The following is a 23,443-nucleotide window of genomic DNA, read 5'->3' as shown; positions in this document are numbered from 1 at the left end:
AGATTGTTTAGTGGTTATATCAATGTATAGAAGCATTAACAATATAACAAGTAAGACAATGGCGATGGTTATTATGATGCGAACATCAAATTATATCTAGAACATTATTTTCAGTAAATCTTTGGAATCAAAAGGATCAAATTCGGTTAAACATAATTTTTTTTGTGAATGCTCCACTCTTTCACCTCATGTATGCATGTATATGCATGTGTGTAATATGTTCCTCTAATGGACTGTATACATGTATATGTGTGTGTGTAATATATGTTTTCTCTATTGGAATGTTTTTCTGCTTGATTTCTAATTTTTTGATAAGACCTTACATGTATTAATAAAGTATAATATGCTATCATTGTTCTCCTTTCATTCTGGCCTCAGTTTCTCTTATTATGATGATAAATATATATATTCAATTTTCCCTCTTGCTATTCTTCTTCGTGCAAGTTGTTTTACTGTCTTAGATATCCAGGTATCCAACTTTAAAAGGGAGCTTGATTCGCTGCATGGGCTAGCAGCAGTTTTGGCTTCGTTAGTGTCCACTTCACCAAAGTTACCACTTGGATATCCAACCAGGTATAGTTTTTGGTTTCCATTTCCTCTTTACATTGTGCATTTACGTTGTTATCAACTGCCCAAATTGCATTAATGTAGAGCTATATGCTTTCTGATTGCTCGTAATGTTTCACATGTGCATATTTTTGTACGATGTGGAATCTCAATTATTTTCAGCACCGAAGGTTTTCCAATTTAATGATATCTATTACTTATTTTGGTATGTTGTCTGCAGGTTGCCCAAATCTATCCTTGATGTTTGCAAGAAGATGCTGATGAAATCCAGCAGGAACCCTATAGCAGCTTCTGTAGAAAAAGAAGCTGGGTGGAACCTTCTATCGTCACTATTGACTTCTGTGTCAAAAGAGGTAAGTTTTATTTGTTCTATTTTGTAGGTCCTAACTTCTTTTCAGTTTCTTACGGAGCTAGTTTGATGGTTTCAGGAGCTTCATGACCAAGTTTTTGACATTCTTGCCTTATGGGCTTCCACATTCAGTGGAAATACTAAAAATCCAATGAACCTAGTTCAAGATCGCACATCAGAAATAGGGTCAGTTGAATGATATTCTTGTTCAATGACATCATCTCTACCTCCACATTTTTTTGGCTGAACCGATCTGATATTGGTAGCCTACTATTTTCACTCGGAGAAACTATATGACAATTTTTTCTCTTAAAATGTAAAATATTTCCAGCCAATTAGTGGAACATGACAATTAGTTACATTTTAAGATTTTTGGGAGCAATGATTGGTTTGCATTTGCCCCTTAAACTATACTGCTCATTCATATGCCTTTAAGAACCTCATGATTGAAAAGAGATAAACGGAAAAACTATCCAATAAAAAGAAGCGTTTGTGGTGCATAGTTTCTCCATGCAGTTACTACCTTGAGAACCACATCTCCTTTCTCACCAATCACCATCTGTGTCCAGCTTGAATTTGTGTCTGGAATCTAGAGTTTAGGGATGCGGGAGGGAGGGAGAAAGGGAGAAATTACATTTAATTCTTCGTGTCTTGTATCATATATTCAATACTTAAGTGAACATTGTGGACTGAGTACTTAAATTCATTATTTTTTAATATCTGAGATTCTGAATCACTTTTCTGCTTTCTTTCTTCTTTTTCTTCTCTTAATATTAAACTTACAATAATATTTTTCCTATGTAGAGTGTGGTCTGCTGCCATTGATGCTCTTATGTCATGCATAAAATGTTTTCTTTCTTCTGATCCTGTGGATACAATATTGCTGCAACCTGTTCTTCTATACCTCAACGGGTACAAATATTTCTTAACAGTTTCTTTTTGGGCTCTAAATTTCTGTGGAATTTCTGTTGGTTCCTTCCTCTAGGTGTATGTATCTCTAACATTATGTTTCCGTTTGTATGAACCAGAGCATTGTCCTTTGTATCCCAGTTAGCAGGCAAAGAACGAGGTGGAGCAAGTTCTTCAATGGACGTATTTATTGTTAGGGTGTTGTCAGCCTATCAAGCACTCTCAGATCCATCTTTATATGAAAGTGATCATGCATCAATTATTCAGATATGCACTACCCCTTTTAGGTAATCATTAATAAATTGCTTTGCCTGAGATTACTTCTGCATGTTAAGACATGCACTTATGAAGAAACCAGACACTTCTACTGCAAATAAAAGCGGGATATGTACAATCCTTTTTCTTCTTCTCAAAGGAGCTCAGTTCATCTGTAGTTGTTTCATGTGAAATTTATAACAGGGAAGCGTCCAGATGTGATGAAAGCTCTTGTCTGAGGATGTTGTTAGACAAGAGAGATGCCTGGTTAGGTCCTTGGACTCCTGGAAGGTGCAATCTTTGCAGTCATCTTATTTTTCCTGAACTTGTGTTTTGTACTGTCTATGATCCTTTTTTCTTTTTCTATGGTCATTCAGCCTCATCATTGATTTTAACTGATATTTTCTTTTTCTCAGGCAGTTAATTGGTTGTTTCTTTTTCTAAAGTTTTGATTTTAATGGAATATGATTATCCAGAGATTGGTTTGAAGATGAACTTCGTTCATTTCAAGGGGGCAAAGATGGTGTACTGACATGTGTTTGGGAAAATGAGCCTCCTAGTTTTCCCCAGGTAAAGTTTGTCGCCTTATCTTAAAGCAGTTGCGTGAGTTCTTATAACTAATCTTTTCTTGGTCTATGATGGCAATATATGTAATAAACAATGAAGCCTGAGACCATAAGCAAGATGCTGGTCAATCAGATGCTTCTGTCGTTCGGAACCATGTTTGCTTCTCAGGTAGGTGATGTTATAGTTGGTTTAGTGTCTGAATCTTTATTGGAGATTATGCGGAAAGAACTGAATGCTGTCATCTTGATTCCCCATCCTCCCAGGATAGTAGAGGGATGCTCTCCTTTCTTGGCATGATTGATCAATGTCTGAAAGCTGGAAAAAGACAGTCTTGGCATGCAGCCAGTGTCACCAATATTTGTGTGGGGTTACTGGCTGGACTCAAGGTTATATACTAATCTCATGGGCAGGTTTCTTATCTTTTATTCCAGCAAGTTGTACATCATTAAGCTATATATTCTTCCAGACATTGCTTGCTCAACGCTCTGAACCCCTGGGGATGGAGATACTGACTGCTACTCAGTCAATTTTTCAGGTTAAGATAATTCTTTTATTTTATTTTCTGGAGTATTATGAGATTATTTCTTTTTCTCCTTAGGTGTTAATGTTGTGTTCATGGCAGAGTATTTTAGCAGAAGGTGACATTTGTGCATCGCAACGAAGAGCATCATCAGAAGGGCTTGGTTTATTAGCACGGCTAGGAAATGATACATTTACTGCCAGATTGGTCAGTTGGTTGATGAACCCTTTCTAGTGATTTTCTTTGCTTACTATTAGAATTGTCTTATAAGATAATACGAGTAATAAGATAACACATTGTATTAGGAAAAGAATCAGTAATCCGCAACAAGGCGATAACATGCTAGCTGAAGTTACTACTCCAATCTCTGGCAATATATGAAACTAAAAAAAAAAAATCTTCCCCTAAAAAGTATTAAGTGGTTTGTGATCCAATCTGCAGTCTGCAGGATGGGCCCTGCCTGCATATTAGTAATTCCTTTTTAGCATTGTGTAATATGTCTAATGGAACATCTTGTGGATCAGTTGCACCAGTTATCTCTGGAAATAGTGTGCTTAAACCTGCAATTTCTTCCCGGCACTGTTTTTTTTGATTTGGCAGGCCCATATACAGAGTAGGCTACTAGAAAGTATTACTACTTTTCTGGTTTTGATGGAAATTGAGGAATCTCCCTACAGACTATTGGCAATAGAAACCATTTGTGGTGCCACATTACCACTATGCAACCTCGTCAACAATCTCTCAGAAGAGGAATCTAATCCACAAATTTTTATTTCCATATACTTATAACAAAAACTCCATCCAAGCAGTCCTTTATCTTCCTAAAGATTTCAAGGCTGTGGTGGTACTCCTGCCCTAGGAGCCTCCGTGTATATTCCATGCCATAATCTTCATATTGCGCATGTGATATCCCCCGCCCATTTAATTGATTCTAATGTTCTGCGTATGTGATGTTCCCCTGCCTTTGTAATTGATTCTAGGGCTAAAAAAGTTCACCTCCTTAAACCCTTTTTTTGTACACACTGATTTCTATAAAGGACCTAAGGCTATTGATTCATCTTCATTATCACCACATCACATTCTTGTTTAGTGTATCAACTAAAAGTACTGTGACTTATATATGTAATATTGCATTTTCCTTTATGTATTTTTCATTGATTCTGTTATCATTTTGACCGTTCTTAATGTGATCAGACAAAACAACTTCTTGGTGATGTAACCGGCAATGTAGATTCTCACTATTCTGGATCAATTGCTCTCGCTCTTGGTTGCATACATTGCAGGTAATTGTGAATTACAAATTTCAATTTATGTAATGTAAATTAGCTTGAGTGGGCAAGAGTTCATCTCTCTCTCTCTCGCTCGCTTGCGTGCGTGCACTTGCTCACATACACATCGCTGATGCACACAGACAAATCTGCATACCCATTAAGAAACTAATTTTATGCCTCTAGTAAGTGTCTAGCGCCAACATGTTCAGACGTTCCAACTTAAGTACAAAGATCGTTTTTTTTTGCGTGTAATATTGTCATGGTAGACCGGCAGGTTCTTGTCTTACGCCTATATCACACCACCATTTTTAACTATGATTTAATATTACACCATGTCTCAACTTGCTGTGATTGAATATGTAGCTCTTTTCATGATTGCAGGACAAGCAAAATGTGTGCTTCATATGAAGCAATCTGCTTTTCTATTTTTAACCTACACTAAGTGAGATTATGGAGTTGTAGTCGGCCTCTCATTCTACCATATGCAACTTGTGCTCCCTTTTCAATTGTTCATTTATCTACTCTACTGAAGCTAATTATCTTTGTGATATTACTATTTCAGTTGATATACGCATGCATGGGGAAAATATGCAACTGCTTAAGCCTTAATTACTGTCACGTTTGCACATAAGTAATTATTCATCATAGAAAAGATATACTGATAGTTGATAAATTATTTACATAGCGAAGCTTGTTTGCATTGGAAACATATGTATTATCTGAAGAATGGCTTACAAATTTCCTTTCATCAATTTGCTACAGTGCAGGAGGAATGGCCTTGTCAAGTTTGGTTCCTAACACGGTCAATGTTGTCTCATCGCTTGCTAAAAGTTCAATATCAAGTTTACAGATCTGGTCCTTGCATGGACTTCTTTTGACCATTGAAGCAGCCGGCTTGTCTTATGTGTCCCAGGTTCAGGTATAGATGGGCTTGCAGACCTTCTGAGTGAGGTTTTTTCTTTTTTTGTTCTAGACCACGATTATCATTCCTCGATTGTACTGGACTTTTTTTTGTTCCGGCTTCGGGAGAGACGCATGACCCTCATGCGTCTCCTTTTAATGAAACGCATGACGGAGATGCGTCTTTCATAGAGACGCATGAGGGACATGCGTCTCTCAATTTTTTTGGTTTTTTTTGAACGACGCATGAGCGTCATGCGTCTTAGGGAGAGACTCACGCGTCTCTAATTTGATTCCATGTTATTGCTCTGAAAGATCAAGAGCAGTATTGGAATTATGCAAATATAGATAAGTGTACATTAGAAATAGAGACTGAATAATAATTTTATTATTTCACGCAACGTGTAAAATGAAGCAGAGTTGATATGCATGTTTTGTGGTGGTGAAGACACGTTTCACTGAATCATCTCTAACTTGACCCACCAAATAAGATTATATACAATGCATATATTGATCTATATAAATGATAATCAATCTCATAATGGAAGAGATGCAAAAATGATGGAGGCCAGAAAAGAGGAGTCGGAGAAGAAGCAGCAAAATGATGATGAAGTTTTTTACTACATATACCGAAATGACCTGCAAGAATATAACTACTGCGAGTTTAAAATCTTAAAGATGCATTTGATGTAAGGCTTTGAGTCTGAGAGAACTTTGGGAATAATGGCTTCATATTACATGAATTTTAGATCTGTTCCAAAAATAGCCATGAGATCTCCAGACTACCACGATCAAATTGTTGTCTCTTAAGATAAGCCCGTAAATTTTTGGAAGTTCTCTTTTTTAAATCCATCCACTATGAGACTCTAACACAAGGTCTACTGGACATTGATGGTTTTGCTTTCTCTATTAGATGTTGCATGAATTATCCACCAATTTGGAGTAGAATATAGGAGTCTGTGAGAGTTATTCACAAAGTCCTTGTTGAGAAGTTACAGTGGCTGGGTAGAACTTATGTTTTCCTTTTGATCCTTGTGAAAAAAAATAGATAGATCATGAAAATTTGAGGTGGTTTATAAGTTTTATTTTGAAGGTTCTATGATCTTTTTGAAACAATGAATAAATCCGACAAAGGAAAAAAATCTCCAGAATGTATTGCTGTCTTTTCTATGGTAAATTTTAAGAATTCTTTAAAAATGCAAAACTATAAACATATGATGAACTTTGCATTGTCTTTTTAGTGGAACATCCATTCAGTTGTGGCATGCTGAATTGATATATTTCCATTCTACTTTTATTCATAAAAAACTAGGCTATCTAAAACATCTTATGTCCATGTAGTTTGAAATGCTTTCTTCTATTAACAGGCAACACTTGGCCTGGCAATGGAAATTATTTTATCAGAGGGGAGTGGTTGGGTTGACCTGCAGCAGGCAGTGGGCCGCCTAATTAATGCTATAGTTGCAGTCACAGGTCCGGAGCTTGCCCCTGGGAGTGTATTTTTTTCTCGCTGCAAGGTGAAAGTTCTCCCTTTGTATTCTGTGTTTTAGTTTACTTTCTATTAACACTATCCTTACTCCTGCTATGTTAAATAGATTTATATTTTTATGTAATAAAAATTTATTTAAGTTTTAGGAAATAACAACAACTAAAATCTAAAATAATACACATAATTCGAATAGTAAACTTATTCAAGGATTTATGATCTTGATGAGCTTGTAACTGAATTTTGGGATAGTTCAAAACAAGGTTAACCATATTAAATAGTGCTGTTGAAATTTCAACATTTTAAAACTCATGTGACAATTACAAATTTGGTTTAACATTGTGTAATTTTTCAGCATTTAACCCTCTGTTTTAAGTGAAAAAACTCATTGTTGGTGTTTTGCCTTATTGCTGAATTTAACCTAATTGATGCTTCTGGACATAGTCAGCTGTTGCAGAGATCAGCTCCTCCCAAGAGACCGCAACACTTCTCGAGTATGTTAGCTCTAAATTTCGATAGTTTACTTATCCTTTGTTGTTACTAGTTATAGGAATTAATACACGTACTTTTAGCTGGTTAATTTTTGTAGCTGACTGAGTTTTATATAATAGCTGCTGTTGAATGCAGAAGAAAATATTGCAATTTCACTTTTCCTTACACATTGGCAGGAGTGTCCGCTTCACACAACAACTCGTTCTTTTTGCACCTCAAGCAGTTCCTGTACATTCTCATGTGCTAACTCTCCTTCCAACTTTATCCTCAAGACAGGTATCTTTATCTTTCTAATACAAAGGGTTTACATGGATTATCTTGTTCTCTAACTAAATTCAATTTTTGTATGTCAGCCGACTTTGAGACATCTAGCTTTGTCCACACTGCGACACCTCATAGAAAAGGATCCGGTTAGTAACTACGTGTCACTTATAATAAGATCTTTCTGTTATCACAAAAAATAAAAATAGAAAAATCATAATAATAAAGACACAAAATAAATAAATAAAAAAGAAAGGTCATTGACAGCTTGACTTCATTTCTCAGAAGCGTATCTTCGTATATAAAGTCAATGAACATACATTTGTTTGATCTGCATGAATGTGTATTAAGCATTTCAACTACAAAATTATCTGTAGCGGGAAAGTTCCATAAACCATTGAAGAGGTTATATAATGAGTAATGTATGAGGAGTAATACTCCTAACCAAATTTCTTGTGAGGTTAGTTTGTTATTTTTATCTTCTTGAGAAGTGTCTTAATATCCCAATTTCCAACAGCCTTGTGGCTACACTTAAAAGAAGTTATTATAAGATCCCCTGAAAAGTTTTAAATGTTAATCCAATGTAGGGATTGTGAGGACTTGGCTTCTCTTCATGATTTCTCCTTTTTATCATAATAGGATTCGTTATTGATATAAACATGTTTAGTAGGAATCTGATGTTTAGAAATTACAGGTGTCCATAATTGATGAACAAATAGAAGAAACTTTGTTCTACATGTTGGATGAGGAAACTGACCCAGAGTGAGTTGTTTCCCTGCATATACTGTATTAAGTTGGTATTGTTACAAGTTACAACCAGAAAGCCATATTGTTTCTTTGCATCATATCATTTACACATTGAGGAGTTGCTTTCATTGTTTTTTCCTCTTGCTAACACATATTTTTCTCTCTTATTCTGGTCCCATTAACGTATTTTTATGCTTATAGGATTTTACAGCCTTAAGGATGTGCTTCTTCATGTGATGCCATTTGGTCTATTTACTTTAAAATATTTGGATGTATCTTGTATCTGCTCTTCATGAGTTCATGAACATGATTTTGGCTCATAATCCTTAGAATTTTATGGTGTAATAATGTGCTCTGCTGTTCATCATTATAGCTTAGCTATGTTGTTCTTTCAGTTAAATGAAATACTCCTACTTGCTATAACTTCAATATCATTAGGATTCATGATATTTAGAGGACTTAGAAACAGTATCTTCAACTGCTGACTGAACAGCACATTATGGCTTTCTAATGGAGAGGTTTCCTTAAGAATGAAGATTTGCTTCGTTTTTTTTTGTTCTCAAGGGTCAACGAAAGAGCTGGGTGATTAACGTACTTCATAATGGTGCTTAGGATGTAGAAATTTCCATTGTCACGACTCATGATGTGGTTCATAAGTTTCATCAGTCTTAGTTGCTGTCTGCCAATAATCTTTTTTAGAGGGTATACCCTCTCTTTAGTGTCTTACCCGGTGTTTTGAAACATACTGTTGCACAAAGCCTCGTCATTTAGGCAGCACTAAAGTTTTGCACCCAGTCTGCTCTAGCCCCTGCTAATTTAGCAAAAAATGATTTTTTTTATAAATTCTTTATTCAATATCTGTTTTCTCTAATGCTATAATAACCCAAGCAAGACCATCAATTTCAACAAGTAATACAAAATTCATAGGAAGTTTAGAAAAAGAACTCATCTAGGGCTACATTGCGTAGATTCATATATGCCAAATCCACAGCATACAAGGCAGTCCAGGTGCCAGGCTGAATTTTTGTCAGTGGTCTAAATATAGATACACTCTGGTGCCTAGAATAGCAGCAGTATAGGACAAAATTTTGACTCTTGTGTCTTGATTGCAGGATTGGCAATTTAGCTCGTAGTACGATTATGAGATTACTCCATGCATCATGCCCTTCACGTCCATCCCGTTGGTTGTCAATATGCCGCAAGATGGTAACTTTCTTGCCTACGAAAATATGGATTACTAGTGTGATTCTAAAATTTTATGCAAATGTTGGATTTTTATATATTGAAATCAATATTGACCCAACTTCAGCAGCTTTACTATTTCCTCAAGTCCTCCACTGGCCTGTTATCTTTGAGCCCCAGCAACTTCACTTTCATTTTGTCTCTTTTCAGAAACTCTCCTGCTTACCCCATCAAGGCCTCGCCTACCTTTTCTCTCTCTCTCTCTACACCCACATCCTCGTCATATCCAAAATCAAGAATCTCCGCAAGACCAAAACTTCATGCTGGCTCGGCACAAGAAAGACATAGATGCAGCCATTGAACACACCTGCGAAAGAAGATCATTCCTCAAACTGGGACATCAATAATAAACCCATTTCCCCTGCCAGCCAATGTATTTATGCTACATTATAGAAAATGGGTATTCTAGTTATACCTAAGAACTGGGATGCCAATGATTATATGTTCATTCACATATGCTCTTTTCATGTTTGTTTGGTTGTGACTTGTGATGCTAATTACATCTAGCTTTTATTGAAATTTGATCCATGACTCATATAAAGTTTCTTTATGAACTTCATGTAGATTCTTTCTACATCAAGACATAATACAGGCAATAGCAACAATACAACGAATGATTCAACTGGTATGGATGGTGAAAGAACCTTGAGTGTTGGGGATGATGATGAGAGCATGGTCTCTAGCTCCAAACCATCTCCAAATCGTGGCCATGCATTTGACTATTCTAGCCCCAACTTTTCAAGGGATAAGCACCTCAGATATCGAACAAGAGTTTTCGCTGCTGAGTATGTTGCCCTTGATCCCCCCTATTACTCTTGCTTGCGCATATAGTTTGTTGAGTTTGTGAAGATAAGATCAACTATTCATTAGTGTGTCATTATTTTGTGATTTTAAACTTGTGTATCCTAGTTGAATTTAAATGTTATGTGTGCCTGTGTACTTTAGAGCAATATGGCTTGATTTGATTCATTATTTGATTAAAATTCCATGATCTGATGTTGCTATGAGAATCACATGATTTAGTTATACTTTTGTTATTAGATGCAAACACTTCCATTGTATATATGATTGTGATTTGTGACTGAAATTATGAGTCTGGTTCGAATTAGGTGCTTGAATCACCTTCCTGAAGCTGTTGGTGACAATCCTGCTCACTTTGACCTCTCGTTGGCGAGGGCACAACATGCTAAGGGACATCTTTCAGGAGACTGGCTGGTTCTTCAATTGCAAGAGATCATTTCTCTTGCTTATCAGGTGGTCTACATATTAAGCAGCCATCTTAAAATTGTACGTCAATTTGTGGCACAAAGAATTGTTTTTCTGATTCCTAATCATGATTTGTAGATAAGTACCATCCAGTTAGAGAAAATGCGGCCAATAGGTGTTACACTTCTGTGTACAATAATGGATAAGGTACTTCACCTCACCTAAACATTACTTGTTTTTATGACCTGATAACAAACAAGATTAAGTATCATATATATAACCTTCATTTAATTTCTCAATTTTGGCTCTATATTTATCAATGTGGAATGTATGCTTGCCTTCCCAAAGAAGCTGTTCAATATTGGAGATAACTTGATGGTGACATTCCATGAAGAACTTCTATTCATAACGAATACATTATGTTCAAGATTTTTGTAGTCGAGATTTCTATTCTAATTCAAGTAAATGACATCCATTCTTGCTAGCTTATTTGCAGTACTGTAATAAGGTTACTGCAGTACTAACAGGTTATGTTTTTAACCTGGGCATGGATGAAGAAACGTAAGAGAAAATTCAGACACATGTGATTGAAGTATTTAGGGCTTGTTTAGTTTGAGGAATTTTTTCTTTCTGTATGGATATGATAGATTAAATATGATATAATAATTACATCTTGCATACTCTGATGTACTAACTAGAAAGAGATGGACAATACATTTCCAATTTTATTAGATGAGATAGTCATTACTGGATACTAGTTAGTCACTCAAATCCAAAGTACTCACTGACTATGGTTTAATATGGATTTAAAATAAAAGAAAGTAACATTGGTCAAAGATTTTCTTGCAATCCACCCATATTCTACAAAGTGGCGAGGCCCTAAAAACTCAAGGTTTCAATAGAATAGAATCAGTCTTGTTTAAGATAGTAATTGACTGAGTAAATTCTTATATCATTATATGTGTGGTCAGTTTGCAGCAATTCCGGACCCTGAGCTCCCCGATCACCTCCTTGTGGAACAGTATCAGGTTTGTTACCATAGTTGCTATACTTTGTCGGTCGTTTAAATTCTTGTGCTTAAATTAGATATCGACACTTGTTTATAATATATCCTGAGAAGCTATTCATGCCTAATTGCAACAAATTAGTCAGAGTCCTTATTGTAGCTTGACTTACTGGTGCTAGGCCCAACTGGTGTCCGCTGTCCGAAGTGCTTTGGACTCATTATCAGGCCCAATTTTACTGGAAGCAGGCCTGCAATTAGCCACTAAGGTATAGAAAACATGCAGATATTTGTTCAAAGTAAATTTTCAATTATGAATTCAGATGGTCTGACATCTCGGGGTTTCCAGATGCTAACTAGTGGAATTATTAGCCGAGATCAAGTTGCAGTCAAGAGAATATTTTCATTGATTTCACGCCCATTGGATGACTTCAATGATCTTTTCTATCCTTCATATGCCGAATGGGTGTCATGCAAGGTCCACTTGCCTTTTTTAACATGTTATGTAGCTTTGTCAAGTTATTCATTCTTCTGTGCTAGACTGCTAGTTCATCAGCACGCATAGCAAACATGACGAAAAGATCTAGGAGCCTTTCTGAGATGCTTATCTTTTTTGGTGATTACAGATAAAAGTCAGGCTTCTCATGGTCTATGCATCTCTTAAATGTTACATGTTTGCATCCTTAAGGGAACAAGGTGATGAAATTTCCGATGAGTATCTAGCTCTGTTGCCACTGTTCGCTAAGAGTTCAAGCACACTAGGAACATATTGGCTTTCCTTTTTAAAGGACTACAACATTGTTCATTTCCACTTACGTTTGGATAATGTGAGCTTTACCTTCTTCTCTCAGTTGAGCCACCTACTTCAACTAAAATTTGATCACCGACTGTTAAACTGAAACATTCTTTCCTTGATTGATTGCGATACAGTGGGAGCCATTTCTTGATGGAATCCAATCATCAGTTGTATCAGCTGAGCTGCACCCATGTCTAGAAGAAGCTTGGCCTGTAATTCTACAAGCACTGGTGTTGGACGCAGTTCCTGCAAATTCTGATTTGATTGAATCTCCTCCAACAGATAGAATAGAAAATATTCATACGTCTGGACACGGCATGGTGGAGTTTCAGATTGATGATTTCAACTTTTTGTGGGGTTTCCTACTACTGATTCTGTTTCAGGAGCAAGATGTTACACCCAGAGATAATATTATACCAGTTTGTCAAATAAAATCCAATTTCAGCAGTAAAATCTTAGCCGATGACTCCAGTTCTTCTTCAAGTTTGAAGAATATTTTCTCCTCTGTCTTTCAATTTATGTCCACCAAAAGTTTCTTCAGTTCTGGATATCTCAGTTTGGATGTGTGCACAGAATTACTGAAGGTATGCATGCCTACAATTTCAGTCTCTTACAAGTTACAAAGGGAAGGCACAATAGAATGACTTCACTTTAAAAAATGGATGTGAACTGTTGTGGCTCTCAATCCGTAACTTTACAGACTGAATGCAGGTATTCTCATATCTAGTTTTTGAGGAAGATAGATGGGATTATCTTGCAGTCTTCTTTCTATCACAGGTTACAATTTTGGTTCTCTTCTTTCATAACTCATCCGTTTGGTAGATGAAACTAACCAATATAAAAACAAATAAATGAACTTAGTTCACATTACCACCTAGTCATATGGCCCATTATTGTGCAAATAAAATTTGATCTCTTTTATTTGGTAATCTCAAAATAGTTGATGAATTGATTTAGAAAGGAATAAGGGATCTTAAATAATTTGGAGTTATCTACTGATATTTTAGAGCAGTGTAATTTTGGTCGGATTTCTTTGTTTCATTTTGGATTTCGCTATCTCCTCTGTAGTTGTATTTTTCTTTATAAATTAGTTTTCCTTGTTTCAAATAGAGGAACTCTCATTTTTATCAGCATGTAAGAACAAGATATATAAGGGTCCGTTTGGTGCACGGAATTGGAATTGGAATTGGAATTGGAATTGGAATTGGTTTGGAATTAGAATCATAAAGAATTGAATTAGAAGGAATTGATATGAAGTGTGTGTGCAATGTGTGTGTAGTGCGTGAACTGTGAAGGTGCCCAATTTTATAACTATTTGGAATTCCAATTATCTACTTTTGATATGGAAGTCAAATTGTGGAATCGGGAGGACTTGGAATTGTAATTCAACTCCAAATCCAATTTTTTTGTGGTACCAATTACCAAACATTGGATTTGGAATTGAAAGCTCCACTTCCAATTCCGCAAGCCCAATTCCATGATACCGAACAGAGCCCAAGTAAACTTCACTGCTCTCAACTTTAGCTAAAACATAATGCTTTGCTTTGTTATTCACAAATTATTGTATGCACAAGTTAATTTAAACCATGCTTGTTTTCTGATTTGTACTGTTTAAAGCTTGAAAAGTCTGTTTGCTTTATTATAGGGGAGTTTCATTTTACATGATTGTTATGACAATTATTTCTTGGCTGGCCTTGGCAGGTTATTCAGAACTGTCCTAATGAGTTCCTTTTAGTGGAGAGTTTCACGTATTTGGCAACAGAACTATGTCTAACTTCTCTCTTTAAAGTGCTATTAAGGTAACAGTATATTCTGTTATATGTATTCAACAATCCCTAGAATAACAGGTGAAATGACGATGCTGTTTTTTCAGTTGTGATGGGAGTTGTCAGAAACCGTCAGGCTGGGAAGGAGATATTTCTGTTGCACTTAATGCTGCTTCAACTCTATTAGTACGCTCTGAAGCTAAGGTAAGATACATTTGTGATGGTAACTGAATGCCGAAATTTTAGTCTTCTGATCATTACAAGTATCGACTTCAAGTTAGCTGTTTGTGAAGGCCTGAAGCATTGGAGCATTTTATCATACTTGTGTCACTTATTATTACCTTGCTCATTCATGCAGATGCAGCTAAAGTTATTGTTGCCCTTTCTCCTTATTGCTTACAAGTGCATCGGAGAAGCATCAACTGAGATGGCCCTTTCAAGAATAACCTACTTTAGCCAGACTATTACTTCTTCATTGAAAAAACTCGGCAAGTACCTCATGACTTTGATTCCTGATAAGCACTATTAGATCACCACCAGCTTATTAAAAGTTTATTAGTATAATCTTCCCATGATACTTATGGACTACTTCTTGATGGATTTTCCTTTCCCTCACTGACATGTCACTGTAGGATTGTTCTTGGAATAATGAATTTCTCAATTTTCTTACATCCACCAATCTGCTTTCTTAGCTGATACTCCATTTTGTTTGAAAAAAATCTAGATAAGAACTAGTGTCAAAAATGGGTACTCCAGGCAACAGCTTTTAAGAGTTCGAGTCATAATTAGGCATCTAACTTCCATTCTTATTTTGAGCTACATATGATTGTGAAATGAGGGTCTTGAATCTCTCTTTCTCGGACTCAATCATCATATATGACTTGGGAGTTTCAAGGCTATAGCTCAAAGCTGATCTTGGCTCTCTATATCTTTTAGTTTATTTTCTTCCATCTGGCTAAAAAGCTTCAGAGGCTACACTGTAGCCTGCTTTTTTAGGTGAGCCATTACTGGCTTGCAGTTTGACCATGTTAGAACATGGTCTTGCACTTGGAGAAGTAAGCAAGGTGATATAAAAATCTAGAGGTCAGTTTTCACAAGTGAAATAATTTACCTCAGACGGAAAAATCAATGTAAAGTGTTTTTTTTCTTCGATGAGGTAGGGGGCTTTACTTGTGTATAACTTTTCAATTGATAAAACAAATAACAAAAACAGCATTGCTCTTAAAATGCTGTGGTAGTATCTCGTGAGCTGTGACCCTGAAGAAGATACACTTAGTGATCAGACATAAGCTATAATAGAAGGATAATGACATAACCTGGTGGTAAGGTACTAAGGGTAATGACATAACCTGGTGGTAGAAGGACATAGTTATATAATTAAATAAACTATTTTCTGAAGGTTTTATATTGAGTAACATCTGGTTTCATCTTAATATCTGTATCCTGGAAAACTAGGATATTGTTCTGGATGTACTAGGTTTCATTTGAGTAGCATAATTATATGTCAACAAGATGGTTTCTTTCCTCACAGGACAATCTGAACTTGAGGCTGATGGCGTTACACACTTTGTATCAATAACCAGAGCTAGTGTAGATGCAACAGTTAGTCTGACTAATGACTGTGTCCAAGCAATTCATCAACTAGAAGAGAAGAGGTCCAACCTGCGCAAGATGCTGCTGTTGAAGCTTTCCTATTCAGTGGAACAGCTTTTTACTTATGCCACTCTAGTTTATACTTTCGAAGGTCCTAGAGAGAGACAAGAAATGAATCCTGTCTTTTATAGAGTTTTGCATCATAGTATTGAGTGTGCCCGAGCTGTGCTTACTGATCCTGACATACAGGTTACCATTTAAAAAATCTCTTCATATTGATGCATTCACGTACAAACTAATGACTGAGAATCTGCAAGCAGATTCAAGCAGTTGTCTTGCAAGTTGTGAAAGTCATGCTGCAAAAGAGAATCGGTGCAGAATCTGATCCTTTCTTAATTTTCTACCTTGGGGAGCTTGTCGGCGATATATTTGTCATTCTCCACAACATTTTAGAGGTGAGAGTGTTCCTATAATAATTTGATAATACTAAAAATAACTATCACTATTATTATTATGTTATTATTTTTATTATAATTGAAATCATGCTGGTTTCACATTCTAATTGGCCTACCATATGATTTTTTGGTTGCAGAACCCTATTAACAGAGAAGCAGTTGCTATTGCTGGGGAGTGTCTCAAATTTCTAATGCTTCTTCAGACAGTGTCAAAAGAGTGTGATTATGAGAAAGGCCTAATACATCTTATTCTGGAATCTGTTCTGATGATATTTGCGACATCTGATAGCTCTCTTTCTCCGGTAATGCCAATGTTTCAGTCCCTTCACATTTGTCTAATCTTGCCTGCTCTAATCATCAAGGCCAATTCCAGGAGGCTCATGATTTACAGAGCATTGCTGTTAAGCTTGTCGCACAACTTGCTCAAACTCCTAGTTCAGCATCTTCTGTCAAGGATATTCTTTTGGCAATGCCTACTACACGAAGACAGCAGCTTCAGGTTCTTTTGTTTCTCCCGTTTTATCTGGCATACTCCTCTCTGTATCAACTCCAAGCTCTTAAGTTGAAGTAATAATTATTCTAAACCAAGTGCTGTTCTGCATTTCTCGGTTCTTTTCATATCATGAAAACTGTCCTGCAACTGCCACACAACATGCGGTGCAATGGGTCGCAAAACAATAATTGCCAATTACTGTTCTTATTCTTGATGTTTTTTATATATTTTTTTTTCTTTACTCTATTTGAACATTATCCCCTCTCCCCCCTCCGATTATCATCTGTATTTGCTCTTAATGTTCAATTCATGTATTACCATACGGCAAGTAAGCTGTTGTGAGTAACATAGGAATTGGAAATCTTGATTTGTTCACTGATTTTACTTCCCTGTTTTCAGGATATAATCCGTGCTTCTGTTGTCCAAGATAAGAACCCACAACCCATGGCATCCACTGGACCACCCCTAGTGATAAAGTTACCTTCACAGACTCCGCAAATTGTAATGAAGAATCCTGTTCCATTAGCAGACCCCCCAGAGGAGTCTAATAACAGTAGTGTGGAAGACGAAGATGAGGAAGATGAGGAAGATGATTGGGACACTTTCCAGTCTTTTCCAGCTTCAGGCAATGAAACTGCTCCGGCTCTGGAAAGATCTCCATCCATCTCGGGCGATGACACTGCTCCAGCTCTGGAAAGATCTCCATCCATCTCAGGCGATGACACTGCTCCAGCTCTGGAAAGATCTCCATCCATCTCAGGCAATAACAGTGGAGAAAACAGTGATGACCAAGGGCACTCTCCTAGCACTAAAGAGGGCTCCAACACAGAAGATCATGAGTTTGGTGAAGCTGCAAGTACGTCTTATATACCCGATGGTAACGATCAGATAGAAAATAGCCAGAGACCTCAAGATGGTTCTAGCGATCATCAGCAGTCTGTTGTGGTGTTTCCAGGTGCAGATGAAGTGCTGCCTAATATTCAGTCCGATCAAATTGAGAATCAGCATACTTCACCTTCTGTGAAATCACCCAAGAAGGAAGACAATCAAACTGTTTTGGATGTTCAATGTATAGATAGCACAGACTCATATGAAAATCCGTCTAATGAGCTTTGTTTGGGGATTTCTCTCACCTTAGAGCAATGTAGTCAACCTACAGAATTATCAGCTGATAATGATGAGCCATCTATTGAGCATCCTCTTGAAGAGAACAATAACATTGACCAAAACATCTCAGTGGTCTCAACCGATGATTCTGAAGACGCATCTGCAGTAGAGGAATCTAATTCAGGGCATCATGAGAAAACGAGTAATCTATATGAGCAGCCCAGTTTGGCTCCTAATGATTCAGAAAACGGAAGCACCATGTTGGCAAGAGAGTAACTTTACATAAGTAGGCCATGGGAGTGGTTGGGGACTTTAACATTTTCTGGTAGCTAGCGAAGGTTACATGCTTGATGAATTCGTGATCGTTTGCTGGCCAACTGCAATCATGACATTACATTAAGCTATTATCCTCTTTTTGTTCGAGGGACTATTTTTGAACAGGCAAGTTAGTGCCCACAATCCCATTACGAAAGAATTATGGTTTATTCATTTGTAGTAGGTTGGGAGATGGTAGTTGTTTTTTCGTGAAGATTGAAAAATCGAGCCCAGAGCTGAAATCACAAATCGTATATGATGTTTTGCTTATTTCTTTGTTTGTAATGAATGGTGGATGCTTCTTGTGTGTTTGCCAGATGTTAGGGTGACTTTTACTTAAGAGCTCCACTGTCAGCGAAGTCTCTGTTTTACTTGGAATCAAATTATAGTTTTCTAATGTTCACATTTGCAAATTATGGATTCAATATAAAGCTGCATTACAATGAAACGAATACTAATTTAAAGCTGCGTCCATTCCACTTAGAAAATTTGCTACAATTTCATTTTCGGCTGCACAAAAAAATTGCTACACTGGGCAACCCAAATTTTAAACAAATGAATGGTACATTTGGCTAGGATCTCACTTGTTAAAAGTGATTAAAAAATAGTGGAAGGGCAATAAAATTGTACTACAAATTTTCATAGATGTATCTAAACAACATTTACAGTACTGCAATATATTCCTATTATTATATTAGCACAGCAGATAAATCAGACGACAAATAACTTGCGATTTCACATTTTCAGCAATCTGGCAGTTGAATTCAATGCGAGAAGATTAAATTGCTTCAGTTACTAGAAATGAATGGCGAAATCCAAATGTTTGGTAAGGCAGTAAAAGGCAACAGAGAATTGGGACAAATGTTCCAAAAATATATCTTGTCTGGGGAATATATGAATACCGACGAGCTAGCAAGAAGACAAAAACGTTGTACATAAGAAGACATCAACAAAATTTCAGTCATCAAACTCGTGCATGTGGTCTAATAGGTAGTTGGCCGCAAGCTCCTCATTTTTGTTGCAGGCAAAGAATACATCCACTACCAACGCACGATCGAAACCCATTGCCTCGAGCTACAAGCCAACAAACCAACATATATAAACTTAAGTTAGAGTTAGCGTGTATTGAACTATTAGGGATAGAAGATGACCTAGGTACGGAGATCGACATATCAGTAATCATAATGAGAGATCAACCAGACACGTGAAGGTCTTAACTGAGTGGTGAGATGTTAAAAGACAGGAATCAGCTATTTCAGATGGAAGAACTTACACGTGCAATTGCTTCACCCTCTTCTGGTGTAACAGTTACAGCCTGTGGCATTGCATCAGCAAGTTGCCCTAATATGTTCCTACAGACATCACAAAACTCGACGGTCAAAAAGTATTTTCAGAGGGAAATTAAAGAGACAGTGGAATATGATATAGTTAATATTCAGCTTCTCACCCTTCCCCCTCCTCAACAGGTTCATTTATTAGCTGTAGGAAGTCAGCCTGATGTTCCTGAATCAGCCGAACCAGCTGAGGGTTTTGCTTTCCAAGCTCTTGAAGCATAGGCTACAGACAAAAGAATGAAACAATCTCAAGAAAACATTCCCAGTGACACCTAAAAGTTGCAGATACTAACTAAAAAGATAAATAAGTACCTGCAAGATTTGAGGATTGGCTTGCACGACAGCTCGCAGGGCTTGGAACTGAGAGGGGAAGGAATTAGTTACATGAGATCCATACCAAAAAACATCGCAACTAATAGAAAACAATGTTTCAAACCTGTTGACTATTGCGAAGAAAATCCAAGCTTCCAGCACCTGCATTTGAGCCCATAGTTGGGAGACCCTAACCCAGAGAAACTATTAGAGTTGTCCTTCGATTTATTGTTTTAATAAAGAAATTTATAATCAAGTTGTATCTGTACCTGTGGGAAAAGATCTAAAGGATTAGCATTTGGTCCACCGGAAGGTACAGCTGGCTGTGTATCATAAATTGAAGTGACCACAGGCTGGGCACCAGCAGGAGGTTGCGCAACAGGAGCAACTTCTACTTGCTCTGGAATACCCTGAGATTGGATTATTATTGGGTTATCACAACGATTCTATTAAACGAGTGTGAGTAAAAAGAATCAGCTGTATCCAATAAGTAGAATTTATTTTCCACTTTTTAATAATTAATAAGTTTTCAACTCTTAAGTCAATGGAACCACTAAAGATCAAATCAAAATTTATCAGGAGTCCAAGATTTTCAGGAAGAGACTCACAGAATAGAGGTATTCAACAGCTCGCTCTGGATTATTATATGCAGCCTGTAGTGCACGGATAACAGTATCTCGGTCCCAGCTTCCTCCACCCATATCTAGTATCTGCTGAACAGTACCGTCCAAGTTAGTTACAGCTACAAGATTGGATGCCGCTTGATCATAGACGCCTACTGAGCTGATTGATTGAACAAACAAGCAATCTCAGAAAAATTGAGGGCAGTCAAAACAACCTAAAAAATTAATACTGCATGTAATGAACGGATTAGATGTACTCACGCAGCAGGGTTAGGCGCAGGAAAAGAAGCAGATTCAGGTTCTGATTGTTGACTACAAATGCAGGAAAAGAACCTATAAGACAAGAAATTACTCGTTTAGCCAAAACTGAGGGACCAAGATGAACTCACGGTGCAAGAGTAGATGGATCTGCAGACGCTGCTGCAACTGGTTGTGCTGATGGAGTGCCACTTGCAGGTTGCACCTACACAAATAAACAGAAATATCAACCAAAAGCAATCATTCACGAACAATTTTCAGCAAAATAGTAAAAAAAAAAGCTTTAATTCAAAAGCCACATATGCACAATTCATGCATTTCAGCTTTTCGTTTAATTATTCATGAACAAAATCATTGAGCAAACGTGCTAATTTTACTTAGGCTAAGACAACCAATAAAAGTTACATAAAATGATTGATGTATAATTAAGTCTACAAGTTGACCAACACTCACATCATGCCCTTCTCAAGTGTCTTTTGACTAATATAATAGTTAGTTTGGCTTGTTAGTTTTGTAATTGACATTATAGAGCATTCAATTACCGAATATATTAAAGCTTAAATTACTCAATCTGAGACATAAACCTAACAAACTAATATTATAAGCATATATGAAAATTTATCTAAATCAATACCTTATCGGTATCAGTTTTTGTACCTTGGAGTAGATACTAGAGGCATATCTAACCCTTACAAATCAAGTAGTACTAAAATCAGCATTTTAAACACGTATTCACGTAAACATCTTATATATAGCATATCTAGCCACTAGCACAAAAAAGAAACCAAAAACATATGCACAACGAGGGAGATGGAGAGAGAGAGATTGTGGCTCACTGTACTCGATGGGGCAGCAGATGCAGATGATCCACTCTGCGAACTCTTGTTCTATCAAAATTGGGCATATACAATCAGAAATATATTCAAACATGTTCTAGTGTTCTACAATACTTTTCATCAATGCTAGGTAATCTCGTAATGTAATATGTTGGCTCCTAGACACAACTTTCCTTGGGGCTATGCAAATATTCCCTCTCATTGTTCCTTTGAATGGTGAGTCACATCTTAATGTTTAATCATATTTTGCAAATCACCCCTGGATATATAAAACCCTCACTCAAGACGAAATGAGATATATTAAGTAATTGCAAATTGCAACAGGAATCTTCTCCAGAAGACAGGATAAAAAATACCTTGGACAACATAATCACAACAAAACTTCCCTCAGCAACTTCATTATGCTCTACTGTCGTTTCATCCTTGAGAACTTTCCCTTGATAGATAAGCATCTGCTGAGCTGCGGGGTAGACAGCAGAGCCCTGAACTGTTTCAATGTTTTTCTTCACATCTGCCACCTGAAAATAATCAAGACAAACAGTGACATGACTAGAACTACAATTTTTTCAATTAAAAAGAATCAACAAATATGGATACAGTAACTTATTGATTTGTCTCCATTACTTCTTTGTAAAAAATATATTTATTAAGAAAAAACACCAACATAGAAAAAGGCTTGCATACCAATCGCATTACAAAAATCTGCTCTAATTTGAGTAAATAAAGACCGAGAGCAAACAGCAACAGCTTTGTTCTAATCCAATATTAGACGTCCACATTAATCTCTCCATTTAAAGAGTGAGGAATGAGCATTTTCAAATTTATCCTAAAATGCATAATTCTTTACGTACGAATATTTTGCGTAACTACAAGAGTTAAATAATGTTTCAGGAATTTGGTGCAACAATCTTCTATAACAAGTGCAAAGTTTCACACATTGCTGCAAAATTTAATGATCTAAGCATCCACGACCTCCTCAATTTATCTAAATTCATAATTGAAACAATTTCCAGCTTGCTCCTATGTAAGGGAAAATATACTCGCCTTGTTCTAGGATCAATAAAGAAGCACACACAGAAACACGCTGCTACTGCTACTGCTACTTCAATGACAATAACATTTTATTAAAATAAATCACAATCAACAAAACCGAAAAACAATAGTAGCATTCGAAAACCCTAGCCACTCTCCAGCCACATAAAATAGAACACCAACTAATTGGAAATCCAACACATTCCGCGCACATGTAAACAATTAGGTGTTCGACACCGGTACATAGCGAGAGAAAGCGGAAAGGATATACATACGGAGTCGTTAGGTTTCACTTCGATCGCGAACTGCGAGCCTTTGAGAGTTTTAACGAAAATCTTCATCGTTTTGGTTCTCTGACTCTACGTCCGGACGCGCGTCGGAGAATGCGCCTCCGATCTCCTGTGGCCGGCGGCGAGGTACGAGCTGATCGATGATTTTTTAAAAAATCCAAAAAAAACGAGACGCAAATCACACAAATAAATTGCAAACTGCTGCCTATCGCGCCGTTTATATAGCTCAATTATGTTGGCTATAACAGCATGGTTATTAGCCGGCGGCACACCTGCACCAATTAGTAATAGACACGTGTTAATTAGTTTTGGTAATGCGTTTTTTTTTTTTTTTTTTTTTTATGTTTTCTTTTTCAATATTTGCCTATAATTTGGTAACAAAATAAATTGAGATCAGAATAATTAGAGGTCTTCAAACCGAACCGAACCGGACGAACCGGAACCGGAACCGTCGGCGG

At 36.8% G+C, this 23,443-nt stretch overlaps 2 protein-coding genes across 2 annotated transcripts; one reads left to right on the top strand and one right to left on the bottom strand.

Annotated features, from left to right (window-relative positions):
- Positions 1 to 58: 58 nt before the first annotated feature.
- Positions 59 to 18,292, top strand: LOC121774248 (protein SWEETIE-like). The gene is made up of 37 exons (XM_042171154.1): positions 59 to 67; positions 470 to 573; positions 788 to 920; positions 996 to 1,102; positions 1,721 to 1,828; positions 1,945 to 2,112; positions 2,285 to 2,371; positions 2,557 to 2,650; positions 2,747 to 2,815; positions 2,911 to 3,033; positions 3,114 to 3,182; positions 3,270 to 3,374; positions 4,362 to 4,450; positions 5,201 to 5,357; positions 6,706 to 6,855; positions 7,269 to 7,318; positions 7,493 to 7,592; positions 7,670 to 7,726; positions 8,272 to 8,339; positions 9,437 to 9,530; positions 10,131 to 10,351; positions 10,676 to 10,820; positions 10,911 to 10,979; positions 11,744 to 11,800; positions 11,958 to 12,044; positions 12,125 to 12,253; positions 12,402 to 12,602; positions 12,706 to 13,155; positions 13,283 to 13,348; positions 14,273 to 14,370; positions 14,445 to 14,541; positions 14,696 to 14,825; positions 15,869 to 16,179; positions 16,251 to 16,385; positions 16,523 to 16,687; positions 16,759 to 16,884; positions 17,278 to 18,292. The coding sequence occupies exons 1-37, from the start codon at positions 59 to 61 to the stop codon at positions 18,259 to 18,261; spliced, it is 5,412 nt and encodes a 1,803-aa protein (XP_042027088.1). The 3' UTR covers positions 18,262 to 18,292.
- A 748-nt stretch (positions 18,293 to 19,040) lies between these two features.
- On the bottom strand, positions 19,041 to 23,183 carry LOC121773329 (ubiquitin receptor RAD23d-like). Its single transcript, XM_042170157.1, has 12 exons — positions 22,971 to 23,183; positions 22,020 to 22,181; positions 21,664 to 21,714; positions 20,959 to 21,032; positions 20,831 to 20,881; positions 20,555 to 20,729; positions 20,216 to 20,356; positions 20,071 to 20,136; positions 19,947 to 19,994; positions 19,748 to 19,857; positions 19,574 to 19,652; positions 19,041 to 19,374 (listed from the first exon to the last, which is right to left on the bottom strand). Exons 1-12 carry the CDS (start codon positions 23,034 to 23,036, stop codon positions 19,258 to 19,260), a joined length of 1,140 nt encoding a protein of 379 aa, XP_042026091.1. The 5' UTR covers positions 23,037 to 23,183; the 3' UTR covers positions 19,041 to 19,257.
- Between the last annotated feature and the right edge of the window lie 260 nt (positions 23,184 to 23,443).

Source organism: Salvia splendens, chromosome 17 (genome assembly GCF_004379255.2).
Source record: "Salvia splendens isolate huo1 chromosome 17, SspV2, whole genome shotgun sequence".
In the NCBI taxonomy this organism is placed as follows: domain Eukaryota; kingdom Viridiplantae; phylum Streptophyta; class Magnoliopsida; order Lamiales; family Lamiaceae; genus Salvia; species Salvia splendens.
The sequence above is the reverse complement of the archived record's forward strand: the minus strand, read 5'-3'. Positions and strand labels throughout refer to the sequence as shown.